This window comes from Manis pentadactyla, chromosome Y (assembly GCF_030020395.1).
Source record: "Manis pentadactyla isolate mManPen7 chromosome Y, mManPen7.hap1, whole genome shotgun sequence".
Classification (NCBI taxonomy): domain Eukaryota; kingdom Metazoa; phylum Chordata; class Mammalia; order Pholidota; family Manidae; genus Manis; species Manis pentadactyla.
The window spans coordinates 21940669-21966451 of NC_080039.1; the positions used below are offsets into that span (position 1 = coordinate 21940669).

At 36.5% G+C, this 25783-nt stretch overlaps 1 protein-coding gene across 1 annotated transcript in view; it reads left to right on the forward strand.

The window, feature by feature from the left end:
• Positions 1-24958, forward strand: part of LOC130682207 (probable ubiquitin carboxyl-terminal hydrolase FAF-X) — a 138747-nt gene extending 113789 nt beyond the window's left edge. Inside the window, exons 23-35 of the mRNA XM_057496336.1 lie at positions 5991-6164; positions 8578-8719; positions 9567-10305; positions 10703-10826; positions 11436-11661; positions 12129-12258; positions 19664-19849; positions 20261-20481; positions 20570-20658; positions 22807-22963; positions 23086-23301; positions 23697-23792; positions 24770-24958. Coding sequence (XP_057352319.1) covers positions 5991-6164; positions 8578-8719; positions 9567-10305; positions 10703-10826; positions 11436-11661; positions 12129-12258; positions 19664-19849; positions 20261-20481; positions 20570-20658; positions 22807-22963; positions 23086-23301; positions 23697-23792; positions 24770-24910 — 2641 coding nt within the window. The 3' untranslated portion in view covers positions 24911-24958. The remainder of the gene's footprint in view (positions 1-5990; positions 6165-8577; positions 8720-9566; positions 10306-10702; positions 10827-11435; positions 11662-12128; positions 12259-19663; positions 19850-20260; positions 20482-20569; positions 20659-22806; positions 22964-23085; positions 23302-23696; positions 23793-24769) is intronic.
• The last annotated feature ends 825 nt before the right edge of the window (positions 24959-25783 follow it).

Genomic DNA, 25783 nt, shown 5'->3' on the forward strand with positions numbered 1-25783 from the left:
CAATTGGTCACACAGTTCTCTTAGTATTCTTTCATTCCTGGAGATCCTTTTATCTCTCTCTGCATCAGCTTCTCTGTGTTCCTGTTCTCTGTTTTCTAGTTCATTGATGGTCTCTTGCATCTCGTCCATTCTGCTTTGAAGTCCTTCCAGAGACTGTTTTATTTCTGTATTCTCCCTCCGTAGTTCTTGCATATTTCTCTGCAAGTCCATCAGCATGGTTACGACTTTTGTTTTGAATTCTTTTTCAGTTAGATAGGTTAAATCTATCTCCCCAGGTTCCCTCTCAGGGGAAGAAGTCTAAGATGTCTGGGTTAGTCTTGTCTGGATCGAGTTTTTTTGCCTTTTCATGTTGATAGGCACAGTGGTTATGCTATTGACTCGACTGTCAGCTGGGAGAGCCAAGAATCTTTCCACTCGCTCCTGGCCTTTCTTTACTGGGACAACTGCGACCCCTAGTGGCTTGTGTTGGGCAATTGCGTGTAGACTGGGTCTCTGTATCTTGCCCGGCCCGTATGGAGAAAGCTCCCTTGCTGTGGGCGTGGCCAGCCTCAGGCCGCTGCTCTGCTATGGCGGGGCCTCGGAGGGGTAGTGGACGGGGGGCTGTTTGGCTGTTTACCTTCGTGAAGGGTCTCAGAGCTGTTGCCCAGGGGCTTAGTGCGCCCGGAGTTCCTTCGCTTTTCTTTGTCCCAGGGGTGCCGGCTGCAGGACCCGCTCACAGGTCTTACTGTCCTGCTTCCCTAGTTTACAGCACCCCACGCATGCACTGTATGTCTGCACTCTGGTGCGGATGGCTGGGGCTGGGTGCGTAGCAGTCCTGGACTCCCTCTCGCTCCCCGCTCCAACTCCTCTCCTCCCGCCGGGAGCTGGGGTGAGGGGCCTGAGGTCCCGCCGGGCTGCGTCTTGTATCTTACCCCTTTCCCCAGGCGCTGGGTTCTCGCAGGTGTGGTTGTAGTCTGGCTGTTGTCCTGTGTCTTCTGGTCTCTCTTTTAGGGATAGTTGTATTTGTTGTATTTTCAAAAATATATATGTTTTTGGGAGGAGATTCCCACTGTCATACTCACACCGCCATCTTGGCTCCTCCTCTCTATTTGATTTTTTTGGTGTTGAACCTTATGAGTTCTTTATATATTTTGGATGTTAACCCCTTATTGTTTGGATTGTTTCTGAATCTGCTCCCCCATATTGTAAGCTGCCTTTTTTGTTCTGCTGTTGGAGTCATTTGCTATACAGAAGCTACCAGATGGCTCAGCAGAAATTTTACAGGCCAGAAGGCAGTAGCATGAAACATCCAGTTATTAAAACAGAGAACCTTCAACCAAGAGTCCTCTCTCCTGCAATGCTATCGTTCAGAATTAAAGCACGGATTAAATATTTCCTAGATAAATGAAAGTTGAAAGAATTCATCACCACTAAACTGGCCTTAACAGAGTATGTCAAAGGGACTTTTTATAGATACAAGTGTTCTGAAGGCTAAGTATTTTTATCTAAACTCGTAATAAAGGTAGTAGACCCATTACTATCCAAGCAAGTCTGAAATGAAAAAGAAAAAAGGAAAACCCAAAAGTAGTAAAATCTAGAATATGTAATATCAGTCAAGGGATACACAAAAAATGCAGATGACAACATCTAATATATAAAATGTAAAGGGAGGAGGAAGAAAAAAGTACTTTTAGAATATGTTTCATACAGAGCACTCATGAACTTAATGTAGACCATTACACAGTTAGGAAGCTACCCTTGAACCTCTGGTAATCACAAACCTAAAGCCTATAATAGATACAGAAAAGATTACAAAAGAGAAATACAGTCACCACACCAAGGAAAACCATCAAATAACAAGAGAACAGTATAAGAGAGAAAAAAGGAACAGAGAGGAGGTATGAAAACAACTAGAGAACAGTTACTAAAATGGCAGTAAAAATTCAAAGAGTGCGTAAGAGAGAAAGAAACAAGAGCTGTTTATATGCTGCCTACCGGAGACCCATCTCAGACCCAAAGGCAGACTGAAAGTGAAGGGATGGAAAAAGATACATCACAGAGAAAAAAGCAGGAGTGGCAGTACTTGTATCAGACTAAGTAGATTTCAAGACCAAAAAAGTAGCAGACAAAGAAGAACATTGCATAATGATAAAGGGCTCAGTCCAACAGCATATAACCATTATAAATATGTATGCACTATTCAGCCATAAGAAAGAAAGAAATCCTGCCGTTTGCAACAACATGGATGGAGCTGGAGGACATTATGCTCAGTGAAATAAGCCAGGTGGGAAAAGAAGTGCCAGATGATTTTCCTCATTTACGGAGTATAGCAACGAAGCAAAACTGAAGGAACAAAAAATAGGTTACCAAAGGGGGGAGGGGTGTGGGAGGGCTGGTGGGGAGGGAGGGAGAAGGAGATTCAGGGGTATTATGTTTAGTACACGTGGTGTGGGGGATCACGGGGAAAACAGCGTAGCACAGAGCAGGCAAATAGTGATTCTGTGGTATCTTACTACACTCATGGACAGTGACTGCATTGGGGTAAGGGGGGACTTGCTAATAAGGGTAAATGTAGTAACCACATTGTTTTTCATGTGAAACCTTTGTAAGAGAGTATATCAATAAAACCTTAATAAAAAATTTAAATAAGTAAATAATAAATATGCACCAAATACAGGAGCGCCTAAATATTTTTTAAAATACTAACAGATATAAGGGGGATATAGATCATAACACTTCATCTTAGGAGACTTTAACATATCACTCACATCAATAGATAAACTAAACAGAATGAATAAGGACATAGAGGCACTGAACAACACACTTGATCAGATGGACTTAGCAGATACTTACATAATATTCCACCCAAAGGAGCAAGATACACATTTTTGTCAAGTGTACAAGGAATGCTCTTGAGAAAATACCACATAGTAGGCCACAAAAAGAACCTTTATACATTCAGAAAGTTTTAAATTTTATCAAGCAGCTTCATAGCCCACAATGGTATGAAACTAGAAATAAATTACACAACAAAGACAAGCCCACAAACACATGGGGGCTAAACAGCATACTTCAGAGTAATCATGGTTCAGTGAACAAATTTAAACAAATCAACTGCAAGACATAGTAACTGCACTAGTCAGGGTGCAAATTAATAATATGGGTAACTCTTCAGCCACTGTGTTGTATACTTAAAACCAATATAAGATTTGTGCCAACTGAACTTCAAAAAAAAATACAAAAAGCAAATGACAAATATGGGCAGAAGTTCTGTAGGCCCTTTTTGCAGCATGGGGATCTCTTGTCATCTTGTCGTATGTGTGATGGGTCAAAATATTTAGTATGAGAAAGAGGGTTTGGAGTGCTTGAAACATAAACTTTCAGTTTTTAATATCCCATCTCTTGTCAGTCTTAATAAGATTTCTTCCTCTTCACTGGTTATATTTTTGTCTTCTCTGTGCCAGCAGGTATTGGCCCACAGTGTTACTACAGGCAGCACTGTAGATGTTCTAGCCACCTATTCATAAGCGGCTGGAAAGGACAAAAAAATCTGCTCACTGAGCTTATTTTTCAAAAAACATCGATATATAATCAGGTGATTCAAACAGCTATTTTGCAACAAGTACTACCGATTGATAACATTTATGGAATACTTAACTATATGCCAAACTTTGCTCCAAACACTTCTGTGTATTAATTCACTAAATTGTTACAGCGCAGTGAAGTAGATGTTGTTAATATGTCCATTCTGTAGGTTAGGAAATTAATATGTCCATTCTGTAGGTTAGGTACTGAGAACTTAAGTACATTCTCAATTAAGAGGTTGAGAAATGTCAAATGGAGCAAAGTTTCAGATCAACAGGAGAACTCCCTTAATTCCATCTGCTATGCTGTACTGTTTTGCCTATTTTAATACCTTGACAAGCCTGGTTCTTTCCCTAGACTGGATATCCTAGGCTTTCTGAGCTGAAAAGGAATTTATAAAGCTGAGCCACAGTGTCAGCTCATTGATTTGGAATTTGGGGCTCAGAGAGCTGAGGTGACTTTCCCAAGATTTCACAACTTTTTGAATGCAGACCTAAGCTCTGCATCCTTTCTCTTAATCAGGCTGTGTTTTTCATGTCACTTTTCATTTCCAAAGTAACATAAAATCATAGTGTTGATATCTCCTTCCATTTTACAGAAGAGAAAACTTTTTTTTTTTACTTGATCCCATGTCCTTGTTAAGTCCTTATTGCTAGAATTGGCTGCTCTGGGATTTGTGCTTTTGGAGGCCTGCAACTTTGTTTGCCCGTAGTATCTGGCTACACCTTGATATAGGTAACAGCTGTTATCAGCTATTCGTATTTTCAGTCACTAGGGTATTTGGCTGTAGTTACTTCCTGAGCTCATGGAGACAACCTTGACTGAATCACTTACGACACATTCTAATCACAACAAAGCACCTTATTCTACCAAAGTCATTCCTTTTGAAAGTGTTCCAGCTTTATCAGCAGACAGGCATCAAATGGCAATAGAAAAACTGGAAACAGACATCATAATTAGACTGGTAAATTGAAAGAACAGAGTGATTTAGCAGTGATGGAATATTTGGCAAATAATTTTTCATCTGGCCTCATCCCAACTCTTGCAAGTGAAGAATCTTCTGAGAACTGTTTGAAATGGTGGAACCGCAATTAAGCCCTTGGTCATTCACAGATAGGAAGCAGAAACAAGTACAGTTGCTAGAAAGGCACTAAGGGATTGCAGTGGAAACAAACCTGTTAAAAACCGCATAAAATGAGCACTTGAAGTACAAAAGAAGGAAGATAACCGTCACTCCAGCCTTCTGAGCCTTTTGTTAAAGTGAGAATTCGGTCTCCTAAGAAAAAGTCTTCCAGTAATCACTTCAGGAAGCCCCATTACTACAGTGTGGATGGCTAATAAGAAAAACAAAGCAATTTTTTCTTGCCACATTATTCTAGCAGGTACAGTTCCATTTTAAACAAGAAGCCACTGTTGTTTTCAGGAGTCATCGATGACTTAGACCATGAAGGGCTAGTTCTGCTGGGGTAGGGATGGGGGAAATCAGGTTGCTACTTTTCACGTTAGCCTTCGGATCCAGTAGCTCTCATCATCTTCACGTTTATGACTAGCACCCCCAAGAAGTTTACGCAGGTTTCAAAAGGAGAGCGATTTCCTTACTATAAATATTTCAAATCCTCCAAACCTGGAAGAAAATTTAGTTATTATGTGGTACTATAGCTCTCTCTAAGTAAAGTTAATTTTCAGATAAGTGTGGTGGGAAAAGAGATGCAATCACTCGTACAAGAAAAACTGGAAGAACTAAGTTAAATATCTTTGAAAGCACTATTTTGACTGGCTACTGTAAAGGTTTAAAAAACAGTTGGTTTTAAGAAATTAAAGAATACGGAATGCTCTGACTACTGACATGGTATAGTAAATTTGGCAGGATGAACTGAGATATATGGTTTGGCGTCTTCCTTGTAGTGACCATTATACAACTGTCTTCATTTGGTGAAAGTGACATACTAGATCACATACTGTGCTCCAAAAAGATTGAATGTTACTGTATGTAAATTGTAAGTTAATTTTTTTAATAAGCAGGTTTTAGGATTATGAAGGCACATTATGCACACACAGTCAATAAACCTTAGTAAACTCAACATTTTGCTATGTCTTTTGCTAAAAATATAGTTCTAGTTCTATTCTTGTATTCTGTAAATATTAAACATGAACATAAAATATAAAATGTTACTAATACCATCCAGTATGACCGGGTTTTTTTTAGCAGCACTCATTTTCATTTTGTGTACACACACGTGGTATTGTTTTTCAGTATTGGTTGGCCTAAGTTTCAAATCCACTCACTCTAGAATCAGATGTACCTGTCTCTCTCAATTTGAAAAAAATCACTCTGTTTATATCATTGTCATTTTCATTGTTAATGAAAAGTAAAATGTGAATATTCTGGGGATGTAAAATGCTGTTTTATTCCATCTTCTTCTTAGGCTTTGGGGTAAACTTATTAATCTACGTGAACAATATGATGCCGTAGAGTTTCTTCATTGTTTGGTGGATAGTTTAGATGAAGCTTTAAAAGCTTTAGGACATCCAGCTATGTTAAGTCAAGTCCTAGGAGGTTCCTTTGCTGATCAGAAGATTTGCCAAGGCTGTCCACATAGGTAAGTGCTAATTAACATTTTTAGTATGTGCTTTTTAGTGTAGTCTTTAATAAAATTTTTACTAGTTCTTAACTGTATGAAAGCAGGCTGTGGCAATTATCACTAACTGCCTAGGACTGTGAATGAATTACATCTCTGTGTTTTAATTTTTAGCACTCTGTTCTTTGTTTCTTCCTTTTCAGTAACATTTGCTTCTGTTTTCTAAGGAGGTTTATTGACTTTTTAACTACTTTATCATATGTTCTTCTTTGCCTTGTCATATCCTAGTGTATAACATAGCATTTTCCATAAACCTGCAGTTATTACTTATAACTATATTTCCCTGTTGTGTTATATTAAAACTATAATTGAAATATCTTAAATACAGTATGTGTAGAAAATAACTGGCATGTCTGGAGCATAATTTCTGGTAGCAATTTAAAAGTCAACTTTTTAAATTACAAAAAATTTCTATGTATTCTTGTCATTCTTGAGATGGTTGGATATGTTTGCATCAAAAAATTTAGCAAGAGTTGAGAAGACATTCTGTGTTTTGGAGTAAATAGAGAATTCGGTTCACTAATCATTGCTAATAAAAAATAAATAAATTAAATAAATAAATAAATGTAACTCAGTAATAAGAGTCCCGTTCACAGAGTTCATTGGTGGACAGACACTTTTATTGTGTAGAAGTTTTATTGTTAAACAAAGTAATAGAGAAATCGGTTCACTAATCATTCCTAATGAAAATAAATAAATAAATAAAATAAATAAAAATAAATAAATAAATACATGTAACTCAGTTATAAGAGTCCCGTTCACAGAGTTCATTGGTGGACAGACACTTGTATTGTGTAGAAGTTTTACTTTGGCACTTGTTATGTTCATACAATGTTTTGAAATCCTTCTCATGAAAATAACCACAAAAGTATGGTGTCTTCTACAACCCAGTAGAAGTAATGTTGAGTCATCCTTTTTACTTTATAGACATTAGTTGGGTGTGAGTGGAAGAGCGAGTTCTTTTGAAGATGTAGAAATGATTTTGGGAAAAATAATACTACATAAATGAAAATTCTTTATCATGTTAGTTAGCATTCATTTGGAAGATGGGAGACTCACTCACCTAATTTGACCAACTTTTGGTCCTTACGAAAGATATTTTGCATTAGGTGGACAATAAAAACTATCCAACTCTTTGTCCCCTTATCCTATTAGTAGTCAGTTTTTTATTCAATTGTCAAATTACTTCTAAATTTTATTGCTTTACTCTGCTAAGTGAAAATACTCAAACTATAAATTACATACACTTCCAGCTAAACTTTTCTTACTTTAGGATTATACAAGATTCCCATGTTTTTTAATGTAACAGAGCATTGATGTGTTTTTCTAGAGCACCCTTTAAGTTTTATAGAAGAAACCGTCAATCCCATTTATCTTTTAAGACTTCCTTTTCCTCCTCTGGGCTGGTTTCTGTCATAGTAACAGTATGTATAATATGCCATTCAAAAATAGTTCTATTAGTATACTTTTTTCTTTTTCTCTTTCTGAATTACAATGTTTGTAATCTAGGTTACATACTATAAATCTTTATAAATGGGAAGTGCTATGTCAAACATGTAATATCCCTTACGTTTTATACACAGTAGGCACTTGGTATATTTTTTTGATACATGAATTTAATGAGTGAGACTGTATTGTATTCTCTACCTCCCATTTTCTGAGTTTATTAGCATGTGCCATCAGAAGTTTTTCAAAATCCCCATTATAAAAAATCACCTCAATATGGGATGTTGACTGTCTATTTCACATTACTTTTCTCTTCCAATGGTTGTGACTCCAGAACACAACACTAGAAGCAAATGTTGGTCGGATTTTTGAATGTGTACAGTAGGTTAGAATCTGGCATATAAATGCCATGAATACTAGCTGCTATTGCATTATCTATTAGAGAAATGCAGGAACAATTAAAAACTCACTTCATGAATAGTCTCTTCTTTTTTAAATTTGATAAATCCTTAACTTTGTCACAAATTACTACCCACACAGATAACAGTATGAGAGAATATAAAGAACTTACATAATGAGACCAGACAAGGCTGTCTTCAAATCACTACTCTGCCTTGTAAACTATACTAAATTAGTCTTTGGCACCTTCTTCCCACTCCCGCCCAGTTTGCCTGTCTTTTTGATAGGGATAGATATGTATCTCTTAACAGGTTTTAATGAAGATGACTGAACGATAGTGTGTGCAAAGAATCGAATACATTGTCCAGAACAAAGTGTTCAGTAAAAGATAACTGTAAACTTACGACATAGTAAATATCCAATTTGAGACGTAGTAAATACTGCAAACATTTTTAGCAATGTTTGCAACTAAAGATAATGTTTAGAAACTTAAGGAATAAATCCATTTGATTGTTTTACGTATCTTTAGATATGAATGTGAAGAATCTTTTACAACTCTGAATGTAGACATTAGAAATCACCAAAACCTGCTTGATTCTTTGGAACAGTATATCAAAGGAGATTTATTAGAAGGTGCAAATGCATATCGATGTGAAAAATGTGATAAAAAAGTGGGTATTGTATAGTTTTTTTAAATAAATATGATTGTATTTGAAAGAACTAAAAAATGTCAAGTTGTATTAACCTCAAATTTTACTTCTGCTCTATCTATGCTTTGTTAATGGTGGTAGCAGGGAGGTACTCAAAGCGATAAATGATTTAAAGATTTATCAGAGAAACAATACTATAAATGCTGCCAGTTGTCAAGAAAAACCATTTCAATTGAACGATTAATTTTAGAAGTCAAAATTACCAGTGAACTCAAACCTGAAGAGTTGGTATTAGTAGTTTCCCCTTTCGTTCTTCAGGTTACTCTTGAACTTTAAAAGAACTGACATGATTTTATTTGGTTACATAACATTTTCACACCCACTTAAGCTTTAAACCCAGGTCTGATTTTTAGACCCAGCCAACTAATTTTATACAGCAACTTAACCAGTTTGTAGGATCAGTCCATAACATGTCTTTGAATATACAGGTATGATAAATAATAAATGTCTTTCCCGGTATTTCTTCAGTTGCTCATAGCAGATCCTATTCATTGTCGTAAAGGTAAAACATCAAAAATGTAACATGATCCAACAGCAGTATGCATCGGACAGATAGTAACATTAAGGAACCAGGTGCTAATTGGTTTCTGTGTCACATAATTTTTGTAGTTCTCAGCAAATGAGAGACTAGGTATTTTTAGTTTTAGTATAAATGTTTTGAATAAGTCACTGTGACAGGTGGCTTTGTGTTCATCATCATTTAGTCATCTATTTGTAAATGTAGATAGATGGTGAAGTTTTAAATTCTGTTGTTTAGTTATTATTTGAATTATGAAAACATGCATGTATATTCCTTGTTTCTTTGTAGGTTGATACAGTAAAGCGCTTGCTAATTAAAAAATTACCTCCTGTTCTTGCTATCCAATTGAAACGATTTGGCTATGACTGGGAAAGAGACTGTCCAGTTAAATTCAATGATTATTTTGAATTTCCACGAGAACTGGATATGGAACCTTACACAGTACCAGGTGTTGCAAAGCTGGAAAGAGATAATGTAAACCCAGACAGTCAATTGATAAAACAGGACGTGCAGTCTGAAAGTGAGACAGCAGTAAGCGCAAAATACAGACTAGTGGGTGTGCTTGTGCACAGTGGTCAAGCAAGTGTTGGACATTATTATTCTTACATCATTCAAAGGAATGATAAAGATGAGAGAAATCGCTGGTATAAATTTGATGATGGAGATGTAACAGAGTGTAAAATGGATGATGATGAAGAAATGAAAAATGAGTGCTTTGGTGGAGAATATGTGAGACAAGTATTTGATCGTATGACGAAGTGCGTGTCATACCTGCAGCAGCAAAGGTGGTGGAATGCTTATATACTTTTTTATGAACGAATGGACACAATAGACCAAGATGATAAAATGATAAGATATATATCAGAGCTCACAAGATCCCATCAGATTATGTCACCAGCCATTGGGAGAAGTGTATGGAAAGAAAATGTGCAATTCATGCATAACCAAATGCAGTACACTGTAGAGTATTTTCAGTTTATGAAAAAACTACTTACATGTAATGGTATTTACTTAAGCCCTGCTCCAGGTAAGTCTGGCATTTAGCTTCTTACTAGTAAAGGATACTTTTTATTTCACTTTTAGGATTTCTTGCCGGGTTTCAATATGTGTTTAATATTTTTCTCTTTCCTTGTACCTTTTTTCCCATAAAATCATTAGTCTCATTTTCATCTTGAATATGTGAGCATGTTCAGTTCATTACTTCAGAGTCAAATATTTAAGCTGCCATACCTTTGAATTGTGTCTGTCAGTATCTACAAATGTAAAAGAGCTTTTATTTGTAATAGTTATTTTTGTTACAGAAGCATTGCTTTGAAATATGATCTGGTGAAGTGCTAAGATAAGTACAAAATTTTAGCTAAGTTGTTTTAAACATGGAGCATTTTTAAACAAAAATTTGTTTGTATATGTGTGCTGTGTTTAAGGACAAGATCACTTGTTGCCTGAAGCAGAAGAAATAAGTATGACTAGTATTCAACTTGCAGCTAAATTCCTCTTCACCACTGGATTTCACACAAAGAAAATAGTCCGTGGCCCTGCCAGTGATTGGTATATAGCTATTCATTTTATTCATATTAAACTTAAGAGTTGGTGTGGTTCATTACTGTGGTGCTTTACTTTTCCCTATTGTTGGAATCCTTTTTCAAATTTCCAATATAGAATAAAAATCTTAGTAGGAATGTTGAGAGAAAAATCAAAATACAATTGCTTGATGTGCTTTTAATATTCAGAAATTGACTCCTGTTTCCATTTCATTTTTTGTGTATTTTATCATGAAAGCATTATGCTTTAATCTTTGTAGATGGAATTCTGTATTTAATAGAGATTTAAAAAAAATAGTTACACTATTCAGGTTAAGGTTCTGATTGTAAAAATGATGGGGACATTAGAATACCTTGATTTCACAACTATTTTCAGCGTCATTCAGAATACTTGTTAAGGAAATATCACTGAATCAGGAAGAGTCTGATTATAGATTTGCATCTACCTACACAAGTTCTCATTTATTCATTTTTGTAATTGAGGAACTAGACCAAGTCTCAGGCCTAATTAATTGTAAAGAACATCTTTTTTGGTTCATAGAAACCTGTTGGTTCACTGGAGCCATCGAAATAGAAGCACGTCAATAAAATTGATACTCGTATATTTTTCTCTTAGGTATGATGCACTGTGCATTCTACTCCATCACTGCAAGAATGTACGTTTTTGGTTTGCTCAAAATGTTCTTTTTAATGTTCCAAATCGCTTCTCTGAATATCTTCTGGAGTGCCCTAGTACCGAAGTGAGGGATGCGTTTGCAAAACTTATAGTATTTATTGCACATTTTTCATTGCAAGATGGGCCTTGCCCTTCATCTTTTACATCTCTGGGGCCTTCCAGTCAGGTAATTGAAAGCTTTTCACTAATAATGCAAAAAGAATAAAGTTTCTTTTTATCAAGATCAAAGAAGTAAACATATTCATTTGTGTAACATAATTAATACATGCCTGCATTACTGAGTTGATTGAAAGTATTTCATATTAATGAATAATGATTATTGGGCAACTTAAAACATAAGGAAACTTTCTTCTGTTTATTCAGTTACTTGCAGTTATATAGTAGGCTTCCGATTGTATGTTCAGTTAAGGTTTATTTTTACGATGGCTAATTTTAAATCTTCAAGTTACCTTTTTATCTACATGGGTTTTTTTTTTTGCAGTAACAACATCATTCAGCTTCTATAGTGAAATCCTCAGTTCTTCATTCCCTCTCTGAGACAACTATATTTAATAATTTTTCTCTTGACATGTCTAAGTGATGCAGCTTTACATATATGAGCTTGTTGCCAATAAAATATTTTGTCTTTTACAGGCCTGTGAAAACTTAAGCTTGAGTGACCACTTACTAAGGGCAGTCTTAAATCTCCTGAGAAGGGAAGTTTCAGAGCATGGCCATCATTTACAGCAGTATTTCAGTCTGTTTGTAATGTATGCCAGTTTAGGTAAGCACTTCTCATAATTCTGTTTGCTGTATTATTTCATATTTGATGAAAGCATTTTAATTGAAGTAATGAGATCTAATATCTTCTAGACAGAAGTAGTATTCCGTACTTAAAATTTTAAAACCCACTTCAGACTTTCTGTATAACTCTTTAATGGCACTTCTCATCTTGTACAGTAAAGTATTTTTGTGTACTTGTTCTGTTGATAATTGATCTAACCTTAGTTCAGAAACTGTCTTACTCATATTTTTATCTCTTAATGCTGTTTTAAAAACTACTGATTCCCAGGCCACATCCCACACCTATGAATCAAAATTCCTAGGGCTCGGGAAAGATATGTGTATTTTTTATTCTGCTATTTTTATTTTTATTTTGGTATCAGTAATCCACAACTACATGAAGAACATTATGTTTACTAGGCTTCCCCCTTCACCAAGTCCCCGCCACAAAGCCCATTATAGTCACTGTCATCAGCACAGTAAGATGCTGCAGAAGCCCTACTCGTCTTCTCTGTGTTGTACAGGCCTCCCCGTGTCCCCCACAAGTTAAACATGCTAATCGTAGTGCCCGCTTTCTTTTTCCGCACCCTTATCCCTCCCTTCCCACCCATCCTCCTCAGTCCCTTTCCCTTTGGTGACTGTTAGTCCATTCTTGGGTTCTGTGATTCTGCTGCTGTTTTGTTCCTTCAGTTTTTCTTTGTTGTTCTTACACTCTACACATGGGTGAAATGGTTTGGTACTAGTGTCTCTCCACCGGGCTTATTTCACCGAGCATAATACCCTTTAGCTCCATCCATGTTGTTGCAAATGATAGGATTTCTTTTCTTATGGCTGAATAATGTTCCATTGTGTATATATGTACCACATCTTCTTCATCCATTCACCTACTGATGAACACTTAGGTTGCTTCCATTACTTGGCTATTGTAAATAGTGCTGCAATAAACATAGGGGTGCATCTGTTTTTTTCAAATCGGGCTACTGCATTCTTAGGGTAAATTCCTGGAAGTGGAATTCCTGGCTCAAATGGTATTTCTATTTTGAGCATTTTGAGGAATCTCCATACTGCTTTCTGCAATGGTTGAACACATTTACATTCCCACCCGCAATGTAGGAGGGTTCCCCGATTTCCACAACCTTGCCAACATTTGTTGTTCTTTGTCTTTTGGATGGTGGTGATCCTTTCTTGTGTGAGGTGATATCCCATTGCAGTTTTAATTTGCATTTCTCTGATGATTAGCGATGTGGAGAATCTTTTCACGTGTCTGTTGGCCATCTGAACTTCTGCTTTGGAGAACTGTCTGTTCAGATCCTGTGCCCATTTTTTAATTGGATTATTTGCTTTTTGTTTGTTGAGGTGTGTGAGCTCTTTGTATATTTCGGATGTCAGCCCTTTATTGGATCTGTCATTTATGAATATATTCTCCCATACTGTAGGATACCTTTTTGTTCTATTGATGGTGTCCTTTGCTGTACAGAAGCTTTTCAGCTTCTTATGCTCCCACTTGTTCATTTTTACTTTTGTTTCCCTTGCCTGGGGAGATACGTTCATGAAGAAGTCACTCATGTTTACGTCTGAGAGATTTTTGCCTATCTTTTCTTCTAAGAGTTTTAAGGTTTCGTGACTTACATTCAGGCTTTGGTCCATTTCAAATTTACTTTTGTGTATGGGGTTAGACAGTGATCCAGTTTCATTCTCTTACACATTGCTGTCCAGTTTTGCCAGCACCATCTGTTGAAGAGAGTGTCATTTCCCCATTGTATGTTCATGGCTCCTTTATCAAATATTAATTGACCATATATGTTTAGGTTAATGTTTGGAGTCTCTATTCTGTTCCACTGGTCTGTGGCTCTGTTCTTGTGCCAGTACCAAATTGTCTTGATTACTGTGCTCTTGTAGTAGGGCTTGAGGTTGGGCAGCGAGATCCCCCCCCCTTTACTCTTCCTTCTCAGGATCGCTTTGGGTCTTCTGGGTCTTTGGTTGTTCCATATGAATTTTAGAACTATTTGTTCCAGTTCATTGAAGAATGCTCTTGGAAATTTGATAGGGATTGCATCGAATCTGTATATTGCTTTGGGCAGGATGGCCATTTTGACAATATTAATTCTCCCTAGCCAGGAGCATGGTGTGAGTTTCATGCCATCTCGGCTCCATCTGAGGATATTAAAGGATCCTACTTGTTGGTACTTGTCATTTAAGAAGTTGGCCTGTACATGTGTTTTGCTAAAATTAAGATAAAATCATGGATAATATTACACACATTATTCACTTCAATTCTCCTGTTGGGAACACTATCAGTTAATAATTTTAATTTTCAAAAATAGCATATTACAGGATCCTGCTTTTTCTCACAGCATCGGTGCATTTCTTCTCTATGGTTTCACATGCTTACCTAAAAAGTTACACTGTGTTACTGTGTTATGCTGTGTACCATTGTATTTTGGTAGTTTTAGGTATTACTGTCTTCCTCTCCAACTAGACTGCAAATTTCTGTGTTCAGGAGTCGGCATAGTGGTACTCAGTCACAGTTGAATGAATGGATGGATAGCCACAAGTGTACATGAGAAATTCTGTAGTATTTTCAGTGTTGTTTTAAGTTATTCTTAATTTATTAAGAAGGGAAAGAATGAATTTGTTATAGTTGAGTTATAAATTTAAATGTCAGTGATTTAGGTGTTGGTGTACCAGCAATTCAGAGTTCCTAATTTTTCTGGTGTAGTCTAGATATGAGTTTTGCAATACATATTTTTAGGTTTTTATGAGAAATTGATTCAAATAATTAGCGTATTGTTTGAAATTTGTTGAAATTTCGAAGAATTAGCATATAATTGAAACACAAACCAAATATAAATAACATCCTTGTTTTAATCCTTTTTTATGCAAAACTACAAATTTAAGGACTACAGAAATCCTATTTTACTCCGTTTCCATTTTAGATACTGCTTCCTAAGCTGCTCACAGCTGACCCATGGTATAATCTAATGCCAATTTTCACTGCCATAAATGAGTGTAGATTGTCCATCTTAATCTTAAATTCTTATGGCTAGATACGGGTTTAGGTTTCAGAATTTTTTTTTAATTAATTAATTTTGTTGTCATTAATCTACAATTACATGAAGAGCACTATGCTTACCAGGGTCCCCCCCCCACCAAATCCCCCTCACAAACCCCACCACAGTACCGTCCATCAGCGCAGTAAGATGTTGTAAAATGACTACTTATCTTCTCTGCGTTGCACAGCCCTCCTCGTGCCCCCCCACATTATATATGCTAATCGTCATGTCCCCTTTCTTTTTCCCCACCCTCATCCCTCCCTTCCTGCCCTTTCTCCCCAGTCCCTTTCCCTTTGGTAGCTGTTAGTCCATTCTTAGGTTCTATGATTCTGCTGCTGTTTGGTTCCTTCAGTCGTTCTTTGTTCCTATAGTTTTTGGGTTTGAGGTGAGTCTCTTGTAAGCAGCATAGAGATGGGTCTTGCTTTTTTATCCATTCTATTATTCTGTGTCTTTTGATTGGTGCATTCAGACCATTTACATTTAAATTGATTATTGAAAGATACGTACTTATTGCCATTATAGGCTTTAGATTCGTGGCTGCCAAAGGTTCAAGGTTTGCTTCTTTAATATCTTACTGTCTAATTTAACTCACTTATTGAGGTATTTTAAACACTGTCTGGTCATTCTTTGTTTTTCCTCCCTTCTTATTCCTCCTTCTCCGTTCTTTATATGTTGGTTATTTAATTCTGTGCTCTTTTGTGCTTCCTTTAACTGCTTTTGTGGGTAGTTGATTTTATTTTTTGCCTTTAGTTAGTATTTGGTTGGTCTGCTTTCTTTGCTGTTATTTTATTTTCTCTGGTGGCATCTGTTTAGTCTTTGAAGTGCCCCCATCTAGAGCAGTCCCTCTAAAATACCCTGTAGAGGTGGTTTGTGGGAGGCAAATTCCCTCAACTTTTGCTTGTCCAGAAATTGTTTAATCCCTCCTTCATATTTAAATGATAGTCATGCTGGATTCAAGGCCCTTCTCTTTCATTGCATTAAATATATGATGCCATTCTCTTCTGGCCTGTAAGGTTTCTGTTGAGAAGTCTGATGATAGCCTGATGGGTTTCCCTTTGTAGGTGACCTTTTCCCTCTCTCTCACTGCCTTTAAAACTCTGTCCTTGTCTTTGATCTTTGCCATTTTAATTATTATGTGTCTTGGTGTTGTGTCCTCCGTGGGTCCTTTCTGTTGGGAGTTCTGTACACTTCCATGGTCTTGTGGATTATTTCCTCCCCAGTTTGGGGAAGTTTTCAGCAATTATTTCTTCAAATAGTCTTTCTATCTCTTTCTCTCTCTTCTTCTTCTGGTACCCCTATAATGCGGATATTGTTCCTTTTGGATTGGTCACACAGTTCTCTTAATATTGTTTCATTCCTGGAGATCCTTTTGTCTCTCTCTATGTCAGCTTCTATGTGTTCCTGTTCTCTGATTTCAATTCCATCAATGGCCTCTTGCATCTTTTCCATTCTGCTTATAAATCCTTCCAGAGATTGTTTCATTTCTGTAATCTCCCTCCGGACTTCATCCCTTACCTCTTGCATACTTCTCTGCAGCTCCATCAGCATGGTTATGAGCTTTATTTTTAATTCTTTTTCAGGAAGACTGGTTAGGTCTATCTCCTTCTCAGGGTTTGCCTCTGTGATCTTGGTCTGTATCAGTTTCTTCTGCCTTTTCATGGTGATAGATGTATTTGTGGGGAGCTGGCGTGTGTGTTGGGTAAGAGAAAGTCCCTTCTTGCCAGTTTAAGGCCTTCCTCTCCTGGGAGAACAGTGGCCTCTAGCGGCTTGTGCTGGGCAGCTGTGTGCAGACGGGGCTTCTGATCTAGCCCAGCATCTATGGAGTTTATTTAGCCCTGCAGTTGCTGTGGGCATGGCCTGCCTCGGGCTGCTGCTCCAATGAGGAGGAGCCGCGTCAGAGGTGGAACAGGCGGGAGGCTGTTTACCACGGTGAGGGGCCTCCGAGCTGCGCTGCAGGGGGTCAGGTGCCCAAAGTTCCCTGGGATTCGCAGCTGCTTGACTAGCTGTCCCAGGGCGCTTCCGTCCAGCTGTGGGGTCCCTGTCCCTATAAGACTTTCAAAAAACACTCGCTTTTCTTTGTCCCGGGTGCGCCGCCTGTGGGGACCCGCTCACAGGCCTTAACTGTCCTGTTTCCCTAGTTTCCAGCACCCGAAGCATGCACTGTGTGTCTGCGCTCCAGTGCGGATGGCTAGGGCTGGGTGTTTAGCAGTCCTGGGCTCCCTCTCGCTCCCCGCTCCGACTCTCCTCCTCCCGCCGGGAGCTGAGGTGTGGGATGCTCGGGTCCCGCCGGGCCACAACTTGTGTCTTGCCCCCTTCACGAGGCGCTGGGTTCTCGCAGGTGTGGATGTAGTCTGGCCGTTGTCCTGTGTCTTCTGGTCTCTCTTTTAGGATTAGTTGTATTTGTTGTATTTTCAAAAATATATATGGTTTTGGGAGGAGATTGCTGCTGCTCTACTCACGCCGCCATCTTGGTTCTCTCTGAGGTTTCAGAATTTTTTAGATTTTAAAAAAGGTGAAACAGTGCATTTGCCATACTTGTGACATCCCCCAAGGAAGTATGTGTCAGCACCCTACAGTCAATCATATAAATATTTCTGTGATATATAATGAATTTTAATTCCTGGGCAATCAGTGGGTAATGGATAAAGGAAAAGATAACACATGTCTAATCAAGGTAGGTTTTTGCCAGAAATGCCATAACACCAACCTTACAAAAAACTTCATAGAACTTTTTGAGTGTCAAATAAGAATTTGTGAACTCTTTTTGTGGTCCTGGGAATACAGCAATGTATGAAGAATATTAATGGATTACAAGTATTACATGATGCAACAGAAAATGCAAAGTGCTGTGAAATACAAGCCAGGAATATCTGAACTATGCTTAGAGAGTAAGAAAAGGCTTGTTAGAGAAGGTGGTATAGGAATTGGTTGGTAAACAGAGTAAATGGTAGATGGAAAGACCTGGGTCATTGGATATTGAAGGCCACTTTGTGACTTAAAATAGCAGAAGGGACTCGCAAAATGCTATAATCATGCTCTCTCGGCAAGTCTTGTTAGACAGTCTGTGCTTTACCATGAGGGCATCGAGAACCACTATAGCATACACTGGTTGCCCATTATCTGTGGTTTTGAAAACTTTCTGCAATTTCAGTTACCAGAAGCCAACCTCAGCCAGGGAAGCATGTGATTTGATCCTCCTTCTGACGTAGCATCAGAAGGTCAATGGGAAGCATAACACTATGTCATGGGCCTACATCATTCACCTTCATTTCATATCACACACGCATTTCATTATCTCATATCAAAAGGAGAATGAAGAGTACAGTAAAATACTTTGAGAGACCATATTATACAGCTTTTATTACAGTACGATTGTTATGTCCTATTACTGTTATTTTACTATGTCTAATTTACAAATTAAACTTCCTCATAGATATGCCTGTATACTTTATACACAGGCGCGCGCGTGTGCACAGACACATACGCGCGCGCACACACACACACACAGATGCCACACTTTGGTTTTTTCTTCAGTATATCCACAGTTTCAAGCACCCACTGAGTGTCTTACAATGTAACCACCAAGGATGAAAGGGCTACTGTACTAATGAGGTTTATCAAGTCCAAGATGTGACTTGAAGATTAGCAGGTTAAATTTTGACAGTGTTGGACATCTAAGAAGACCACAAAACAGTGTGATATCCAAAATTTGAAACCCGCATAAAGATACGCATTACTGTAGATTGGAAGTAAGAAGTTTTCAAAAGAGAGGTAGAAATAAAATGAGGGCAAGGGAATACAAAGCTAAAGCGTTTCAAGAAGAGTAAGGTAGTTAAGTGTGAGAGCTGTTCCTGCATTTCAAACCAACAAGTTTGGGACAAATTAAATGGGCATGAGGAAGGGGAAAATAAGGAAAGTAGGAACAGCCAATCTAGATGCTTTTTTTCCTCAAGAAGTTTTTTTGATATGAAGGAAGGTGGGGGAGGAGGCAGGTTTACAAAATATTTTTCTCATTTTATTTAGTTTATTTTTATCATCTTACCTTTCTTTGTTGAGATTTGCTATCTTAGCCCCCTACTCTCAGTCCTAAAAAAGCTACTTTTCCCTTAGGGCTCTGTAATTGGAATGCCAGAGTCATGATCACTACTCCATAGTTAGACTAAGTCAATGTATTTTCTGTTTTTTCTGCATTCCATCTGTATTTCTGCAGTCTAAATAAATGGGATGAGCTTTAATCATAAAAATAGTATGTGGCTATATTAATTACTTTTTCAATAATGCAGCACTTGTCGTTTTAATTGTTTTGGTTTCTCTGTTTTTCCTACACATTACTTTTCTCCTTTTTTTTTATAGGTATGACAGAAAAGACACAGCTCTTGAAATTGGATGTACCTGCTACCTTTATGCTTGTGTCTTTAGATGAAGGGCCAGGTCCTCCAATCAAGTATCAATATGCTGAATTAGGCGAGTTATACTCAGTAGTAGCTCAGCTGATCCGCTGTTGCAATGTCTCATCAAGGATGCAGTCTTCAATCAATGGTAAAGTGGAATGTTCCATCCATTCTTCAGTAGTTCAAAAATAATGCTACTTTCCTATATAGCACTTAGTTAAAATTCTGAACATTTATAAAAACAAAAAACAGTGAAGATCCATGCTTTGGGTATATTATATCTTAAACCATTAATTTTCTCACATGTTTAAAAGAGAACCTTTTATAATTTACTACGATAAAAATTCCTTATTTGTGAAATGGTTGCATTAAGAATCGTAACTAGGTTTTTTTCCTTCAATGTCAGCATTTAGTTATGCGTCTTTATCATCTTAACTCTGTCTGATCATTTTATTGTGCTTAGAAATTTAATTTAACTTGCCAGTTTAGAAATAAAATTCAGTATTGTAAGTTTGCAAAGAAGTCAGTTGGCTTTTCATTGATGACAAATCTGTTCTAGGTAATCCTCCTCTTCCAAATCCTTTTGGTGACCCTAATTTATCACAGCCTATAATGCCAATTCAGCAGAATGTGGCGGACATTTTATTTGTGAGAACAAGTTACGTGAAGAAAATTATTGAAGATTGTAGTGACTCAGAGGAAACCATCAGCTTGCTTCATTTTTGCTGCTGGGAGAATCCTCAGTTCTCATCTACTGTCCTCAGTGAACTTCTCTGGCAGGTTAAAGGAAAATAAACATTCAGATGTCTACAATTTGATTCACTATTCCTTTAAATAAGTAATTCAACTATACTTTACCTATGTTTAGGTTGCCTCCTCAGACACCTATGAACTTCAGCCATATTTGGATATGCTTTTGCAGATTTTACTGATTGAGGATTCCTGGCAGACTCTCAGGTACATACTCTGTCTGCTACCAGAATAAGTACATTTTTTATGATTCTAGAAATGAATGGAATTGCCAGTAGAAAAATACATTCTTACTCCTTGAAGCTCTATTAAATGTTTTACCTTTAAAAACATACGATGATGTCATAAAAATGAAGGAGCAGTTGCACCCATCTCAATATAGGTCCATTTTTTATTCTTTTCTCTTAGTCGTTTCATACTTAATACTAGTTTTTTTCTTTAATTTATTTAAAGAAAATGAATTGGTTTTTTTTGTAAGTATTTAAGTTCTATTAATATTGTAGGATTACATTGCACTCATTTTCTTAATTGGTTATACTAGGTAATACTGTTTTCTAAAAATAATCCCCAGCATATTAGTTCTCTTATTAGTATATGGGGAGTTAATATGAGTTTTTAGAACTGTTAGCTTCCTAAAAGGCCTCAGACTTCCTTCCAGAATTCCTCCTATGTGTGTTCATTGTGCTAAAATTCAGCCTGCAAGTTTCACTGATGAAACTAGTTTAATATAGGAAGTAAATAGTTTCATATAGGAAACAAATATGTATACATACTGTCACATTAGTTATTAGGAAAAACTAAAGTTTGTATAAGAACACAGTGCTTAAAAGATAGATCACTAAATTTCAGGGGGACTGAAAATACAAGATTCTTGAATTAATTAGTTTTCAAATTGTCACCTAATTCACCATCATAGATTTCAAACAAATCAGTTTTGTCAAAATAGCATTAACCAAAACTAGTTGCCATGAAACTAAAATTTAAAATTTCTAAGCTACCACTATATATTACTCAGTACCTATTTCAGTGTTATGAGACAGTTTGATAAGTCTAAAGGGATATATTTTAATGAGCTCTTTTGTTTTTTTTAAAGAGCTTCTAAACTTACGTTGTTTACTGTGTAATTTATGTATGTCTTAAAACTCATCAGTCACACCTGGTTTTCTTTTTTCTACCAAGGAAGTGATCGTAAAAGTATAAATACTGGGTTAATGTGGGAAATGGTGGGCTTTTGGGTACAAATTGACAGGGAATTATGAGCACAAGCTTGAAATAAATGTTTTGTATGATGAACATGTATTTTATTCAGTAGACATTATTTAAGAGATATTTACAAAGTATCTACTATGTGCCAGACACTGTTACAGGCAACAGAACAAGAAGGGAAAGGCAGTATTTGATTACAAGGTATATGAAAGCAGTTGCACTGATGATACTATGTCAGAAATAGTGAGTTGTCAACTTCATTATCATTTAAAACATGAATGAAAAAACTATATACTACACGTGTTTCAAAATAAACAGTGCCTATGCATGTTACATTTTTTTGTCTGAAATGATTAGGTTGAAAAACCACTGACATTATAAACATGTTTGTGGCAAACAAGCCTACACATGCATATACACACATGTTTGGTTTTGATTGGGAATACAATTATACTCTATTCAGTAAAATTAAAGGATTTTTTTTTTTTTAGAAAACTTTCTCCAGGTACTGTTGCAAAGCGAAAAGGTGTGTTTTTCCCATAACTGATTTTTAAATTGCCAAGGTAAATGTTATGTTGAGATTTGGCTGGAACTGAGGTTCAATCATTTGTCAATAGCAAATGAATCAGATTTTACTCTTGCCAGTGAAAATTGCTTTACCCACCATATGTGTATTCTAAGGAAGAGAATTCTAGTTAATTTTGTATTGTCAAGTGATATCACTTTGTAGTCACTAGAACCTCACTTTGCACTCCAAGATACAATTTTTAAAAATGATCTGATTCAAAGCAAAACAATTCTCTAGTCATGAAGATAAGACATACTTGTAGATAACTGCAATAAAAACAATGCAGCATTGGTATTCTTATAGCAAAAGCATTTTGGATTGATGACAGTTTGTTAAGACTTCAAATTCTCAGGTCGGACTGGTAGCCAACTTCCCAACTTGAGTATAAGTCTGGGATATGTGGCTGCTTTTTTATTTCTGTACTTGTTTTCTCAAGAAGTAAATGAGTTTACCGAAGCTTAAGAGAGTTAACTAGATTAGATCGACACTTCAAAAAAAAAACGTGTGCTGAACGGTGCACAGTAGGCTTCAAATGTTTACTACCTGTCACAAATTTTTATATCTTCTTTCTTCTTTTTTAGAATTTGTAATGCTCTTAAAGGAATCCCAGATGATCGAGATGGATTGTTTATAATAATCCATTGCTCTAAAAATCACTATCAAAAAAGAGCGTATCAGTGTATAAAATGTGTTGTAGCTCTGTTTAGCAGTTGTCCTGTTGCTTACCAAATATTAAAGGTGAGAGTCTTTTCTTAAGTTTTGTAGTAACTGGAATCATGGAAATTTGGAATTTGCATTTTAAATTAACACAGAAATTATTCCAAATTCTTTTGCTTGAATAGTTTTATTTTCTTTTGAAGGGTAATGGAGATCTTATAAGAAAGTGGATCTGTGCAGTGGAATGGCTTGCATGTGAACTTGAAAAAATACCGTACACTGGCAACCCTCAATGCAGTGATAACAATTGGTCTTCTCCAGTGCAAAGCAGTAAAACATCATCACGTTCTTATTTATTACGGAGGTCACATAGTGCTAGGATGACACTCGAAAAAGCTTGTGAATTCTGTCCAGAGGAGGTAAAAAATAAATAAAAGCCATCAATGGACAGCAAATAGAAATGGAAGAAAGAAAAGTAATTTTTTATAGGCCATGTTACTGTGTAAAGAATATGTGTTGCAGTTTGTTTGTTTTAGTGTTTAGTGGTGATTGATTTTTTTTTAAGTCATCAACAGAGCTTAACCTCCTCTGTTCTCTATATTTTGGAGAAATTGCTGTGAAACTGTCTAAGAACATATTTAGGATAATCTAAATGTTTTTCTCTAACTGCAAGTTATTTTATCACAGTAAATGAAAAAACATTAAACATGGCAGCTTTTTAGATTTTTTTTAACTGTCTCACTGGTAGAATAAAAATAAATTTAAGTTGCTTTTATAATCAAACTTCTAATCTCTTTTAAATATTTAAAACTAGCATCCAGAAGACCAAGATACCCCAGATGAGCATCAGTCCTCTGCAGCAGAAGATGCCCCATTATATACTAATTCATCTGGATCTCACTATCAGCAGGTAAATAGGAGTCGGAGTATTTTTGTTTTTAATTTTTATCCCCTAAACCAATTCTTTGTGCTTTACTTAAAAGCATTTATTTGTCTTAAATGTTTTGTAACTTACTAGTTGTAATGTTATGTAGTAACAAGTTATCTAGAATAGCTTGCCAAGATGATGAGGAGTTACTGGGTTGAAAGAGCATGTTTCTGTCTGCCCATGTGGTATTTCCTCTGCCAACTACACAGGCCTTAATTAATAAAAATGGGTGATGTTTTACATTAACATAAAATTCATAACTATCAAAGAAATGTTAAGGAAGTCTTGATTGGTTTTGCTGCAGGACTGATTTTCACTAAGAATGTATTTTTTATTAAGTTTTTGATTTTTTAATAGATGGTTCGCTGAGAAACACAGATGATCAAATGTTCATTCCCAAATAAAATTTTGGGGATAAGTTTTAGGAGGATGGTCCTGAGTTTAAACCACAAACATGACCAATTCAGATCTTTTAAGACAGTAGGTATTCCTGAGAATCACCTAAAGGCTTTGTTAGAAATAGACATTGCTATGTCCCACCTTCAGAATTTTTTATTCAGTTGGCGTGAGTGTGGTGCAACACTTTTCATTTCTAACAAGTTTCCCACTGATTTTGGTAGGGCTAATCAAGGACCACACTTAGAGGAACCAATTCTGTTATCAGAGGCATTGGTGAAAAAACAGTGTCAAAACACTTTCTTGGTGAGAGGAAAAATAATATTCTGTCATAACCTCACAGATTCATGTGTAGCTTTTTCTCAAAACATTGTTTGTCATAGTGGTACTTGTAGCAATTCAGGAATAGACTTCTAAGTTACTTAACTACTGCATGAGCAGTATTTTTTAAAGATAAATTCCTAGAAATAGACATATCTGCTTTTATACAAATTTCAGCTCACGTCTTTTTATTTGATTGTGATATGTGAAAAGTTTAACCTACAGGTCTCTTTCACCCTCAGAGTAATCATGTGCATGGTCAGCCATATACAGGGCCTGCAGCACATCCCTTGAACAGCTACCAGCAAACTGGTCAACAAGCACAAGAAAATTATGAAGGAGGCAATGAAGAAGTATCCCTGTCTCAAATAAAGGATCAGTGAAACACCCGTATTTAACTGGTTCCTTTAACCACACACTCAGGCCTTACAGTCCAGACTTTTTCTGTGTCTGGCTTGTATTTAAAACTAGAAAAATCATTTACCATAGAAAGTATATTCACTGTTTTATTTTCAGAAATTTGCTGTCAATATATAAGCCACCTGTAGGAAAAGTGTGCAGTCTTTTGTAATAAATGGCTGGTACTAATATGTAAATGGTAAAGGGTATATAGTATATTAATGTGTGTGAACTCTTAAGCAAGAAAAAATTTTGGATTAGGAGTCAGCTACAAACAAGAATTTTTCTTAGGTCTGCTGCATTCTGCAAGCAGTATATCTTCATAGCAATTGGATCAAAAGAGCCCATCCATTATCAATCATACCAGTAGTATCTTGTTGATTTTTAGTTATAGCAGCTTTGTTAAGGCTAATAAGTAGCCTTTGAATTAATATGGATAATGCTGGAAAAACGGGTATATAACATTGTTCCTGGGTATTTTTCATTGCCCTATTATTCTGTCACTACTTCAGTCATTCTAAAATGTGTAGTTATGCTAATGGCAACATTAGCATGTCGCGCTGTAAGTTTGTGTAGCCACTGAGGACAAAATTACCTGAATGACAGCAGTTAACCCCCAAAAGAGCTGTTTGCCAAGTGTTTTTATGTCTTACAGAAGAAAAAAATATAATCAGGGGAGATATGTAACAAACAAGCAGTTTTTAGTTACAGATATTCTTTATTTTCAATGTTTGTCAGTTCATTCTTTTGATGGGATTTGAAAATGTGAAAGTTTTAAAAATAGAAATTTTAAGATATTAAAATAACTATGCAAAACTTTGCTATGCCAGAATGTATGGAACTTAATAAGAGACTAT